The sequence below is a fragment of the Ranitomeya imitator genome, chromosome 4, assembly GCF_032444005.1.
Source record: "Ranitomeya imitator isolate aRanImi1 chromosome 4, aRanImi1.pri, whole genome shotgun sequence".
Lineage (NCBI taxonomy): Eukaryota > Metazoa > Chordata > Amphibia > Anura > Dendrobatidae > Ranitomeya > Ranitomeya imitator.
The window spans coordinates 319,516,582-319,531,874 of record NC_091285.1 but is presented as its reverse complement, the minus strand read 5'-3'; the positions used below and the strand labels follow the sequence as shown (position 1 = coordinate 319,531,874).

Genomic DNA, 15,293 nt, shown 5'->3' with positions numbered 1-15,293 from the left:
AACAACTCCAAAACATAATGCTGCCACAATAATTCTTCACTGTTGATATGGTATGCTCTTTTGGTGATACTTGGTGTTGACTTTGTGCAAAATATACCTTTTCAAATTATGGCCAAAAAGTGCAAGCTTGATCCCATCAGACCATAACACATTTTGCCACATGCTTTCAGAAGACTTGATGTAGGTTTTTCCAAACCATAACCGGGCTTGGATGTTTTTCTTTGTAAACAAAGGCTTTTGCTGTGACACCCTACCCCTCAGGCCAGACACATGAAAAATTCTGGCTAGTGTAGTCTCATTCAGTATTCAACAGATACTTTCCAGATATTCCTGCAGCTCCTTCTTCTTGTCTTTTCATCAATTTTTAGAGGGACGTCCAGTTCAAGGTAATGTCCCTGTTGTGACAAATGTAAAAAACTTCTTGATAACCCTCTTGATGAGGGTATCAATACCAGTGAGACATAGAGAAGAGAATGGCAGGTAATGTAAGTCCCTAGATGTATCTCTACCGCATCTTAGTGTCACCAGGGGTCACTTCTTGATGCTCATCTTCACAGTGTTCTATGGTATATCTAATGCCATTGAATTTTTTTTGGTACCCTTCTCCTGACTGATAACTTTCAATAATGAAATCCCTTTCCCTCTTTGTAGGCTGTGCATGGACCATGGCTTTTGCTGTAAAATTCCACTAAGAAAATGTTAGGAAAATCATATTAACATGAGTTTAAGTGTGATTGGCTAATTCTGAACACAAATAGAAAAAAAGACCAGCACATCCAAGCTAGTGTGAACAGGCATCAACCAAAAACACCATATAAGTTTAAAAGCGATAAAGGTTGCACCATAATTTACCAAGAATGATTACTCTAGAACAGTGTTCCCCAACTCAAGTCCTCAAGAGCCACCAACAGGTCATGTTTTCAGGGTTCCCTTAGTATTGCTCAGGTGATAATTGCATCACCAGGACAAGCAGGAATTCCATCACCTGACAAAACTAAGAAAATACTGAAATAAGGACCTGTTGGTGGCTCTTGAGGACCGGAGTTGGGAAGCCCTGCTCTAGAACGTTGAAGATGCATTACTGCCATAGAAAATGGGGAAAAAGAAAAAAACGATATATTATGTATTGTGAGGCAGTGACCCCTGTTACAGCTAGGGGGCGCTGTATGTGCTCTCCAGAATGTGCATGGAAGCATAGTGAGGGCGTACTGCAGACACAGGTGTGGCTGTAATTGGAATACTGAAGCAGTGACTGATTAAAAGCCCTGTAGTAGAGGGGGAGGTGTGTCAGTGTTGGTTTGGAAGCAGACAGAATAGTTGTCTACACAGCTATTTGTGTGTGGAGCAACACAAGGGCAAAAGGAACTGACACCCTGCGTCCTGGGCTGTCTTGTGTTGCCAGGCTGCAATCCGGAGGATAGCGTGATGTGCACGGCGTGAGTAGAGACTTGGTATCGGCGGGCGGTCGCCCCAGGGAAACTGGACAAAGGGAAATCTGGCCTGTGTAGGGACTGCAAAAGTAAAGCCGGTTACTGTGTATTTCTGTTGGACTGTGTATTTTCCTTTGGCCTGGATGAAGAAGCCGTTTACTATGTATTGCTAAATGACTGGGTGAAGTAACACAATAAAGAAATGTTTTGTTTGAACTTGCTTGGGTCACTGCCGTTTCACTGCGTATGGTCCTACCGCTGCATCACAGTATTTAAGAAATATTCATCTGCAAAAATTTGCTATGAAAAATACTGTAGAAAAGAAGGTACTTAGCGCATAAATTGGCCAATATATGTGTGCCCAACTGCCATGTCAAGGCTTCATTCTTGGTTAATTATCGCGCAACCTTTATTTTCCTCTTAATTCTGAACACAATCGCATCCCCAGTTATAAGCGTGTGTTCACACTTATGCAACCAAATTTAGTTTTGACATTTTCATTTTCCTCATCAAAATTATTAGACTTTTTTCAATGGATTTGTACAGATTATGGATGAAATTATAGATGTTAAAAGTTCTAAAATGATGCTTCATGGTATAATATTTTACATGACAAAAACTTGGCATTTTAACGGGTGTTTTTAGACTTTCTATATGCGTTGTAGGTGCAGAAATGCTGCAGAGAATCTACAACATCAAAAATGCACCAAATACTTGAAGTAGGAACGTGGCTTAATAGTTCTTGAACATGTATTTCATGATATAACATCATAAGTTGAACTTTGTGCAGTGTGCCTGATGGATCAGTGCTTAGTACTGTTGCAATGAGATATGTATGATCTCCCCATGTCTTGAAGGTTTCCTGTTAGTGCTTTTGTTCCCTTACACTACAACACACCAATAGATTAAATGTTTGTGGAGGAATTTTAGTAATTATTAATCTTTGTGCAGCACTGCAAAATATGTTGATGCTAAGCACCACAAATAAGTAATACCCTTTATGAAATGAGATTACCTCTACCTTTTAATGAGTTTGACAAGTGCTTCTTCAAAAGTCGGTCGTTTTCGGAGGTGAATCCAAAACTGTGGATAGTAGGAGTAACTAATAGTTGTTCTTCCACTGTTTATGTTGTTATAGCGTTTCATGTCATGAATCTTCTGCCATTCGTCTAGACTTCCATTTACTTTCTCCATCAGATAATACATCATTCCTCTGTTTGTGGAATCTCCAATGAAAATAATCTCGAAATAAGAACAAAACACCATACTGCATAATTAACCAACATTTGCCATGTAGACCCATTAGGTCGTATTTACAGGAGAGCTTTCTGTGACAGTGTTTTCCCATAATCGTATTCTATTAAACCGTCAACACGTAATACAATGAAACAATGATACATAAAATGATCAACATGGAGCTCAAGTGAATCCTATTTCTAGGTTTCATCTTTAATTTATTTCAACCACTTTATTAGAGGCCACCTGTGGTAAATTCATTCGATTGGACAGAATTTGAAGAGGCACTGGTGTTAGAGTGAAAAGTCAAAAGGTTGAAGGAAAACCATAACAAGATTGTGCAAGGGAAATAGTAGAGATACAGTAATGCAAATAAAGGCTAAATACAATAAAGAATCTCTTTATGCCCGAAGCTAAATGAATACATTTAGCTAAAATATAATAAGGAATTATACTCTAGATAGATGCATAGAATCCTGCAAAAAAATTTCCTTTGCCTATCTGTACATAGACGTGAACTGGGTCTTTCCAAATCTGTAAGAACATAGAGATGATTCACTATGTTGGGGGGAATAACCTGCCAGACCTCAATCGATGGTGCTTTAAGTGACTCCAGTGCCCTGACCGGCTGCACTGATTTAAGACAGTCCAAAAAAGACTGCTGCTTTCAGGAAAAAAAACAGTAGTCCATTATTCTATCCTATGCGTTTCAAAGGTAGCGTCCTCTTCCTCAGGGATTACGATCAGCCAGGGGTCCATAGTCTTTTATAGGTGAGAGTAAACTGTCCTATGGTTACTCCTAAACAGGACACGTGATTGTTTAATTAAGGCTATACACAAACTGCTTAATCTCACTATTCAGACCAGTAAGGGTAGATTCCCACAGTAAACGCTGCGGGTTGGATGCTGCATACATCCGCATCGTCCATCCCGCAGATGTTACAGCACAGTGAATGGGATTTAAAGGAATCCCATATACACTATAGGTGCACCAACGCCCACAGCTTACCTGCGAAGATGGACATGCGGTGCATCTTTCCAGACCGCAGCATGTCAATTTATCTTGCGGAGACTCAGTCTCAGTACATTACGTGTTGGTTTAGATTATCCAACACTACGACACATCCCACATTTTTTTGCATGGGAAGAAACCTCACTTAGAGGCATGGGTTAAGTTGCTTTTTATGTACAGATTTTTTACTTTAGCTATGTGATTTGTTAGACTTTTTTGCTTTCCAAATACAAAACTTAGATTTTTTTGGAATTGGATCCCTTATCACCTTGTCCTGTTACAAATGCCCCAATGTTTTTTAACTTTTTTTTTGTTGAGAAACCGTCAGACTTTTATGAGCAAAGCGATGATTGGAATGTGGGTGTCAATATGATCCTTATTAGATTGTTCTAGATTTTTACTTTTATTACTTAGTAAGGACTCCCTGGACATTTTTTCTACAGTATTTTTTTTTGTTCTTGCTAATTTTTTTGGTCATAACCTTATAGCAAGTATTTTTTCCCATATTAGATTCTCCTAGGTGTGTGCAGTTTCTCCTGACACACATAAATTGCCATCTGGGAATATTATTAAGCCATATGGGAAAGTGACAGCTTTGTATTGAAATGCAGCTATAACTATCTGCGGGTTTATTAAAGGATTGGGTGGCTACATGGTCCTTATCACTAAATATCGTGATATCCAAAAAATTAACTGCTGTAATACTGAAACTTAAAGTGAACTAAAGATTAAAATCATTTTTATTGATATTATTTTAAAATTTCTTAAGGGATCCTTCCCCTTCAGCCGAAATAAAAAATATATCATCTATAAAACGCATCCAGCGGACTACATTTGCACCAAGATCCCTAGAGTGGGTATCTCTATGTTCTAACAGATTAGGAACGTAACTGTAGAAGAAAGCAGCGCACATAGGGTCTTATCCGATGGACAAAATAAGCGATCTATTCAAATTGCACTAACTTGATACATCTAATGTAATGACATATAGATCTCTTTAAGAATATCAGCTGCAGCAGATCCATAGGCAACCGTAACAGATGTGAAGAGGTGGAAGGTTTGTGGATGTAATCTGCACTGTGGTTGTGTTCCTGAGGAAGAAGTCACTTGAACTTTGAAACGCGTTGAAATAAAAACCACTTTCCTTCATTTGGATATCTTTGGTCCTGCATTTTAATGGGCAGCGCGGATTACATCCACAAACCTTCTACCTCCTAACAGATTTGGAAAGACCCAATTCACATTTATGCACAGGTAGGGATAGGATTTTTTTATTTTTTTTTGCAGAATTCTAAGCATTTATTAGAATTATTAGAGGATAATTATTTATTATATTTTAACTATATTTATTCATTTAGTCACTAGGAGACTAATCAGGATGGTGGGAAAGAAGAATGTAGGAGAAAGGTCCATAATGAACACCTTTTCCAGACCATCCTGGAATTCAAACTGGGGCAAAATTACATCCTTCCAACAGAACAAAGACCTTTTTCACAAAATGCAAGATTTTTTTTGTGTCAAGCTTGTGAATATTCTTGAGTAAATGAGTCAAAGTCTAAACTTGAAGCCAGTTGAATGTTGAGGGAGTTGAGGGTATTAATACTATATAATGTGAAATTCTATTTTTTTTATTTTTAAGAAATGTGTTCAAATAACTACAAACCTGATTTCACCTTGTTATTATGGGTTTTTGTGTCTAAGAAAGTTACTACTAATTCCATAATAAGGTATTACCAAGAAGTAAAATTGAAGATAAATCAGTTGTCTGAAATGAAGAACTACTTTGTAGTTGCAGGGCTTCATATTTCCTTGGGCCCATGATGTCCAAATTAAAGGAAAAAATAATGGACGTGTTCGGAAGTAGAACTAATGAAGCGGACTGTTCCTTGAGAAGCATTGTTATTTACTAATACATGTTATCTGATCTGCCCACCGCTCTGTCTGGATGAATGCACATTAGGTTTTAAGTTTCACGGATTCATTTTTCCATCTTGATTTTGAGTTTCTTTGATAAACATAAGCACATGTGGTTCATTAACCAACATCTACAAAGTGGAATCTATTTGCATACTAAAACTAGGCTTGTGTTCCAAGCCCACTCCTAGCACCATAAAACAGTTAAACATGCAATGCTATCATAATACATAAATGCAACCCACTAAAGTATTTTAAGCTTGTTTTTCAGACTGAGCAAGTTTAAATTAAACTTAAATATAAAATACTAAATCTGACTGAATATGAATGTGGATTTGGATTTCACCAATGATAAAGTGTCTTAATTCCAGGGGTTATCCAGTAAAAATAAGTTATCCACAGGATAGGTGATGATAACTTGCTGACCTGTGGGTGTCTCATCATCGGGACCCACACCAATTAGCAGAACAGGAATTTTTATCCCTGATGTGGCACTTTTATGCCCATTACAGAATGAAGCGATAGGTCGAATACAAGGCCTCGCTCCATTCATTCCCTATGGGTTTCCAGAAAAAGCTGACTGCAGCTCTCAACAATCCTATGGGGAATAAACAGATCAGGGTTTCAGTATGTACACTGTCACTTTATTTCACCAGGCATAAACGTTCCCCATTCTGCCAATCAGGTCAGGATTAGTGATAAGCGAGTGTGCTCGTTACTCGAGTTTCTCCAAGCATGCTCGGGTGGTTTCCGAGTATTTCAGCATGCTCGGAGATTTCATTTATGTCGATGCAGCTGCATGATTTGTGCCTGCTAGACAGCTTGAATACATGTGGGGATTCCCTAACAAACAGGCAACCCCCACATGTATTCAAGCTATCAAGCAGCCGCAAATCATGCAGCCGCGTCGACAAACTAAATCTGCAAATTTCAGGAAACTCAATTGAAAGTCAATACACCCCCTTATGATCAGTGGGGGTCCAACCGCTGCATCCTGACTAGTGATGAGCTAGTGTGCTCATTACTCGAGTTTCTCTGAGCATTTCAGGGGTGTATTGACTTTGAATTGAGTTTCCTGAAATTTGCAGGTTTTCAGCGAATTCGAACAATATGCCCTCCAACACAAGTACTGACTGAAAAAAATAAAAAAAGACTTGTTTTCACTGGACAACCCCTTTAACTCAAAGTAAATATCATGAAATCTTTAATTTTGACTTGTTTCTTTCATTGACATATCAATAAGCGGGATGTTTTATTTTACATAAGTAGACCATTTTATAGGTTGACCTTTTCAAGGCAAACACAATAAGTGAGCATGGCAGAACAAATTTACCAGGAAAATTAACTTAGGCACAAATGCAATTCTGTTACTGGAAGCTGGACTTTTAAGATATGAAGCTGTAACAATTCAGTGGCTTTTAACAGACAAATGCAACTGATGTCACAATTTCCACATAAGTCTTTTACGACTGGTAAAGTCCTGAAGACAGACACACAATTCTGCTGTGACGCTCTATACTTGATTTATCCTTCTTTTCCATGTCCTAGTAAATAAAGGTAATTGTCAGCAAATAAGAAACTTGCTGATATAGACTGTCTTTTTAATTTGCAATCTTTACTCATTGGCTGTCTCACATTGTATAAATCTAGAAACAAAGGCTTCCTTCACTTATTCCTCATCCGACTGGTAGAATTATAATTGAACATTAACAGTATAGTATAAAATATTGTAATAATTACACATAACGCTTAAACAAAATACCTTTCTATCCATCAAACAATGCTGTAACTCATTATTCTGTAATACCGGATAGTGACATTTATATGGCTGCCATGATATTGCCCTCCAGTCACATGTGCGGTTGTCCGAGCAGCTCAAACAAGGCACCAACCAATGACCTGCGCAAGGTAAAGAAAATATTAAAATATTTCAAATTGTAAGGTTTTAGTTTTCCATATAGGAAATGTAGTATGTGGCTAGAATTATATCATATAGTGTATTCTATAGATCGAGCATTTCTAAGAAGCAGTCCATGATTATTTATAGGTAGAGTAAATCTATAGATAGTAGAGATGAATGGAGCGATCTGCGGTATATTGACTTTGAGTTGAGGTTCCTGAAATTCTCAGGTTCTCAGTAAATTCGAACAATACTGACTGACAGAATAAATAAAAAACGACTCGCCTGGACACATTCCCAAAATGCGCTTGCTGTGGTCTGTTCTGCATGTGGCCTGAGGCTCGGAACAGCAGGTGTGATCTATTGATGTCATCGGGCCTGCTGAACTGATACAGAAATGCACAAGCTGAATGGTGGAGCACAGAGCTGATGGCTCCCTGTTCCACCATTGTATTCAACTGTATCATGAAGATGCAGATATAATTGAAATAGAGATGATGGATGCTGGTGGCCTTGCCACCAACTGAGGAGCCACATAGTGCTCCCATTGTCTGCCGCTATTTGCAATACATCAGTGGTCATGCAGCTGATGTGATATAATTTATTTTTTTGTGTTTTTTAGTGCAGAAAAGATTTTGATTCTGCACTTTAAAAAAACAACTTTTTTTTTACATTTTTTGTCAGGCTCTCCAAGAATAATACACAGCAAAAACCGCATCAAATAATGCACAGTTTAACAGGATCTTCAGACACACAATGGGCAGGAGTTTTCAATAAATAACATCAACTTTGCTTGCACAGTTAAATTAAGCAGATTTTTTTTCACATAAAAATGGAGTGGAAAAAACTCAGCATTTATGCTGCATGCAAACGTAGCCTAAAGATTTATTTTTACTGACAGAGCTGCACATGGGCTATTTTTTAAATCTCTTTTTATTCAATCTTTTAATTTAACATGCAAACAAAATGCAATAATACATACAATTTAGTACATCAGTTGATATTTAGGACATAGAGGTGTATGATAACCTGAATATGATTTGGTAAATCAACTGAATTTATAACCTGTTACATTGAAAGAGTGAAGGGTGGAAGTAGAGGAGAGGGATAAAAAAGGGGAGGGGAAGAATAGAGGGGAGTACTTTATTTTGCTTAGATATGTGAGTTATACAGTATGGGGGCTTGACTCAGCTGCTTCACAAAGTAGACACAGGAAAGCTTTTGGTAGTGGATCACCTGCTGGTTTATTATGGACAGCATAAACCTTAGCAGGGTTCAGCAAAATAAGCAGAGCCTCTCTGGCATAATGGTAAAGCAAAACAAAGATAATGTCCATCAGAGTCCTTTCCTTGCAGGCTTCACCGCAGGTAACACACACAGCGTCCTTAGCTCTTCCAGGAGCCATGTGGGAGTTCCACCCTCTCCGAAGACACCACCCAGCCCTTATTGGGCTGGAGAAAAAATATCCTGGTATTACATCAATGATGCCAATATGTGCAGTGCCTTCATATAGTGAGCCAGTGACCCTGTCACAACAGATAGATACATTCCATTAAATAGAAAGTTAAAATCCCTAAAGTACCTTCCAGATCTTCTCGACAATACCATCCTGTGTGTCAAAACGGCCTAACCATGTGTTAGGGCTAGCGGAACCCACCGAGTAAATATAGATGTTTATTTTTGGTGCGTTCGCAGCCTGGGGTCCACCGTGCAGGAGGAACCTGCTGCTAGTGAATGGTGGCACTATTTGGCGGTATAAGCTAGCTCTGTTACTTCACAGAGTCGCCGTGAAAGTAAAGCACTACGCCCTGTTAGACTCACAGGAGCACAAGCTATCTGCCGAGCTGATAGCAGTCAGTGGTCATGCAAACACACAATCTCCTCACCGGAGGTGCCGGTATTCAAGGGGCTTATTTCAGCCGGGTCCCTGAATACATACACAACACACAATCTCCTCACCGGAGGAGCCGGTATTCTAGGGGCTTATTTCAGCCGGGTCCCTGAATACATACACACATAACCACACTGGCGCAAAGCATATAACATAGATTGATACTAGCACATGGCCGTGCTGTCATGCAAACCTTTTATAGCTGCAGCAACTACAGGACCTTCCCAGAAGGACCAATGGGAGGCTGCCACAGAACTTGAGCAACTTCAGAACCTTCCTAGAGGACCAATGGGAGTTGCTGCAGTACCTGAGCATGTGACCCTTGATCTCCAATGAGAGATCTTACCCTGGGCATGCTCAGAAGGGGAAAAGTAGGACTTAGTCCCAAAGATGTCTGCTCGCCACTGATCAGTACTGGCTACAATGGCAGAAGCTGGAAAGGCAGAAGTAACCCTTTGCACAGTGTCAGACTGAGCAAGATGCTGGGACTGACGCCTCCGCTGAGCAGGCTCCACTGCGGCAGGAGAAGAATGGGAGACCACAGCGGAGATGACTCAAGATTTCCCCTGTGCAGAGGCGGGATCTCGACACCTAACACCATGTTTATCATTTCACCAGTATCATAATGAAAAGTAATAACATTTTTCCAGAGTGGAAAAACCTTTTTTGTCATTATTTGTTTGTGTCTGTCTGCTTCTATGAGTTCTGTACGCAATATGTGTTTAATTTAGAATGCCGATATTTCAATCGCCGGTATGACCTTTTTTAAGCCATGCATTAAACAATCCTCGTAATCCCACTATTAAAAACACATGTATATTTTTGGGCATTCTTTCAGTATTCCCTGTACCCTGTTGATAAGGAGGTTTCAGTTGATGGAAAAGCAGGACTTCTGGATCCAATGGCAAGTGAACTCCCCAACAGGCTTTTTTATGAGATATGACAATGCTCCAATATTCAGCGGAGACAGCACATTCCCATACCCCATGCCATAAATTTGTAGACTGAGTATTACATTTAGGGCATGCTATTATCCTACCAAAAAATTGGGTGATGTTGGAATATTAAAGCCATATAGTGCTGTAAGCATTAGTTTAAAATAGGTTTCATTGTCATTTTTCATTTAGTATATTTTTCCTGCACACTCCCATCCTTGTAAAATCACCTCTGATATGTTCATGTCACCTGTCCATTGTTCCAAGGTTCTAAAGAGTCTATTGGGATCTAGATTCAGAAATGTATGGCTTATGTTATTGCAGAATGAAGATATATTTGCTTTGGGTGTAATTAGGCCTGTTATATATTCAAGAGTATGTTGTATGTCTTCTTTATCTAGAGAGTGAAGCCTAGAAGCACAAAAAGAGTGTACTTGTAAGACATGTAGAAAATGTTTATCTATGTTACATTTTTCCATAATGTCTTGTAGTTTGAGCCATCTTTTCTCTTTTGCATGGTGTGACAGAGTCACTGGCACAGTGTATGAAGGGGGATATATGTCACTGCGCTTACTGCGGTCAGTGATGTAGAACCAGATTGGTTTTGCCTCCAGCACACTAAGTGATGAGAGGGTTAATTTTAATGTTACAATGGCCTGGTTTTATGTGAGCATCCATAGGGAGGGTGCTCACCGTATCCGTATCCCGTCTTGCAGATCCGACACCGGCATGTGTACTAGCAGGAACTGCGGTGATGTCCCAATCATGTGATCATCACAAGGTCCTAGTTAAATACCTGAACAGAAGTGGAAGCAATCCCATGTGGCTCCAGGAAGAGCACTATATCCCTGCACTATTTGCCACGTCCTTCAGTACATTATGGGGTAATAACGCCTTTGGCGGTACCGCAGCATCCTCCATATCCAGACTCACTGTATTTGGGGTTCCCCTCGTCCGTTTCACCCCAAAACGAAGGGCATCAGCCCACGCAATGACCTGCCACATATTGGACAATGTGCATCCTGTACTCTTCTTAATACTGCTCTTCGGTCCTAAGGACCCCCAAATGGCTGGGCTTCACTGCTTTCTTAACGTTTCAGGCCTGCTGTGGCATCCTATGCCTATAACCCATGTGGACGGTTCGGGTGCCCGGGCCCTTTTTCCCCAACTTCAACATCTCTCCTTCTTTACTCCACGGCATCTCCTCCTATCCCTAACTATTTCCTATACTACGCTACATACTAACTGTAATTACGGTTACTCTGATGCCCCATCTAGTGGCGAATATTATAACTGCACTTACCCTATACATAGCACAAAGACATCTTATCAAATATACATTTAGCATGGAATGGTAATACACATAATAGTGTAGCAGTACCGTTATATAGAAAAAGTTATACATATACTTACAACATATGGCACCGGGATGAACGAGAAAGGATAGGTGTAGAGTAATTTAGTATACCCCTTACAAAAATGTTCCTGTGTCTACCTGGAGAAGCAGCTATTGACCCCTCACAATGGATAATGTCTCCTGCTTTTCTCAGGCCATTGGTAGTTGTTCGAAGAATATAAATAGGATCTGTCCTGTGGGGAAATTCTGGGTCATTCAAAATTGGAATATGTTTAGATATTTGAAATGGTAGATTAAATGCCTTTCTAACAATTTTACAGCATGCTATGGTGTCCGGTAATAACAGAGAGGGGTTGAGCTTTTGGAGAAGTTTATCTTGTTTTGTTTGGAGGAGGGCCAATACAGTGCCTTGAGAAAGTATTCGGCCCCCTGGAACTTTTCAACCTTTTCCCACATATCATGCTTCAAACATAAAGATACCAAATGTAAATTTTTGCTGAAGAATCAACAACAAGTGGAACACAATTGTGAAGCTGAACGAAAAGTGGGGAGTGCAATATTATTCGGCTCTTTAACTTAATACTTTGTTGCGCCACCTTTTGCTGCGATTACAGCTGCAAGTCGCTTTGGGTAAGTCTCTATCAGTATTGTACATCGAGAGACTGAAATTTGATGGAGATTGTTTGTGAACGGCAGTTTTTAGCTCTATCCACAGATTCTCGAATGGATTGAGGTCTGGACTTTGACTTGGCCATTCTAACACCTGGATACGTTTATTTGTGAACCATTCCATTGTAAATTTTGCTTTATGTTGGGGATCATTGTCTTGTTGGAAGACAAATCTCAGTCCCAGTCTCAGGTCTTTTGCAGACTCCAACAGGTTTTCTTCAAGAATGGTCCTGTAGTTGGCTCCATCCATCTTCCAATCAATTTTAACCATCTTCCCTGTCCCTGCTGAAGAAAAGCAGGCCCAAACCATGATGCTGCCACCACCATGTTTGACAGTGGAGATGGTGTGTTCAGGGTGATGAGCTGTGTTGCCTTTACGCCAAACATATCGTTTGGCATTGTTGCCAAAAAGTTTTTTGTTGGTTTCATCTGACCAGAGCGCCTTCTTCCCAGGTGGCTTGTTGCAAACTTTAAACCACACTTTTTATGGCTATCTTTGAGAAATGGCTTTCTTCTGCCACTCTTCCATAAAGGCCAGATTTGTGCAGTGTACAACTGATTGTTGTCCTATGGACAGACTGTCCCACCTCAGCTGTAGATGTCTGCAGTTCATCCAGCGTGATCATGGGCATCTTGGCTGCATCTCTGATCAGTCTTATCCTTGTTTGAGATGAAAGTTTAGAGGGACGGCCGGGTCTTGGTAGATTTGCAATGTTATGATACTCCTTCCATTTCAATATGATCACTTGCACAATGCACAGTGCTCCTTGGGATGTTTAAAGTTTTGGAAGTCATTTTGTATCCAAATCCAGCTTTAAACTTCTCCACAACAGTATCACGGACCTGCCTGTTGTGTTCCTTGGTCTTCATGATGCTCTCTGTGCTTCAAACAGAACCCTGAGACTATCACAGAGCAGTTGCATTTATACGGAGACTTGATTACACACAGATGGATTATATTTATCATCATTAGGCATTTAGGACAACATTGAATCATTCAGAGATACACAATGAACTTCTGGAGTGAGTTTGCTGCGCTGAAAGTAAAGGGTCCGAACAATATTGCACTCTCCACTTTTCAGTTTTTGAATTTCCACAAAAATTTAAAATAACCAATAAATTTCGTTCAACTTCACAATTGTGTTCCACTTGTTGATTCTTCAGCAAAAATTTACATTTGGTATCTTTATGTTTGAAGCATGATATGTGAGAAAAGGTTGAAAAGTTCCAGGGGGCCGAATACTTTCGCAAGGCACTGTAATTTCCATGGTGCTAAAATTTGTCTTTCTAAACTTAAATTGGAATAATTGTTTGTATTATATAGCCAGTCTACCACCTGTCTGAACAGGCTGACTGCGTTATAGGCCCTAATGTTTGGGAAGTTCACAACCCCTTCTCTTCTGGGTAACAGTTTTTGCAATGAAATTCTAGGACTTCTACCGGCCCAGATAAATTGAGAGAAGGCTTTATTTAGTTTATCAATGTCTGAATGTTTTAACAGTAATGGTAATGTTTGGAGTGGGTACAAGAGTCTAGATAAATGAATCATTTTAATCAAGTGACATCTTCCTGGAAGAGAAAGTGGTAGATGTTGCTATTTTTTAAGTTCACCTATGATCTTATCAATTAGAGGGGAGTAAATCATGGAGTATAATTGTTGTGGGCATCTTCCTATCTTAATTCCCAAATAAATAATAGAAGATTTAGAGATGTGTAAATTTAGACCTAGATTTTCCCAGGTATCCAAATGATATTTTTCTCCCAACTCAAGGAGTTCACTTTTAGCTAAGTTAATCTTATAGCCTGCATCAGAAACATAATAAAAGGGTTAATTCCACATTCTTAGATATTCTTTCTTTTAATCTTTAATTAACAGTAGAGCAGAATTAACCCTTGTATTCCATTTCTGATGTTAACTTAGCCGTGAGTCTACAGCAGCCTTGAACCTTATCAGTGGTTGTGGTCGCACAACTACACCAGGTGCGTACCATTGCCTTTGGTCTCCTCATTATTAGGCCGCAGTCACACTAAAGAGAAATATGGACGAGGGAGAGGCGCAAAAACAACGCATTGCACACGGACCAATGTCTCTCTATAGGGCAACTTCTATCAGCCGTATATTTCTCGGCCGTATTTTACGGGCTGAGAAAAACTCAGCATGCTGCTATTGTCAGCGTATTCTGAGAAAAATACGACAATGAAAGTCTATGGGGGCAAGAAAAATACGTATTACACACGGACCACACGTCTGCCTTGCGAGAAATACGCACCGCTGTTCTATAGAAAAGCCGGTAATTCAGTGCAGTGTACAGTAAAATCACACTGACAGGTTAGAATAAATAAAAGAAATGTCTACACATAGTATAGGTATATATATATATATATATATATATATATATATATATATATATATCTTGAAAAAGGATACCATATCCGAAACGTTGCCCCACGGTTCAGGCATTAAAGCCCATTTTTTTCATTTTTTTGTGCCGTTTTCCTTTTTTATTCTTATTATTGGAAGCCATTGGATCATTGGTTTGGAAAGCGTTGCACGACAACTGTGGTAATATTGGATGCTGTTCCAATTTTGATTTTTTTTATATATATATATTAACAAAAAAGTGTTAAACAACTGAAAATATGTCTTATATTCTGGGTTCTTCAAAGTAGTCACCTTTTGCTTTGATGAGTGCTTTGCACACTCTTGGCATTCTCTTGATGAGCTTCAAGAGGTAGTCACTGGGAATGGTCTTTCAACAATCTTGAAGGAGTTCCCAGAGATGCTTAGCACTTGTTGGCCCTTTTGCCTTCACTCTGCGGTCCATGTTCTGCCCATCTTAATGTGCAGAGAGTTAATTATCATGTTATTCAAGTTGTGGCCACTGGAGGTCATCAGTTGCCTACTTTTCATGTTGTTTACCAACCTTTCCCTCCTAAGAGCAATGTCTT

General features: G+C 39.4%; 1 protein-coding gene across 3 annotated transcripts in view; it reads right to left on the bottom strand.

The window, feature by feature from the left end:
• The window catches only part of CPED1 (cadherin like and PC-esterase domain containing 1), a 486,680-nt gene that overhangs the window by 33,511 nt on the left and 437,876 nt on the right, over positions 1 to 15,293 (bottom strand). For all 3 annotated transcript variants that reach the window (XM_069764871.1, XM_069764872.1, XM_069764873.1), the window contains 2 exons: positions 7,355 to 7,491; positions 2,452 to 2,672 (listed from right to left, as the gene is read on the bottom strand). In XM_069764871.1, coding sequence (XP_069620972.1) covers positions 2,452 to 2,672; positions 7,355 to 7,491 — 358 coding nt within the window. The remainder of the gene's footprint in view (positions 1 to 2,451; positions 2,673 to 7,354; positions 7,492 to 15,293) is intronic.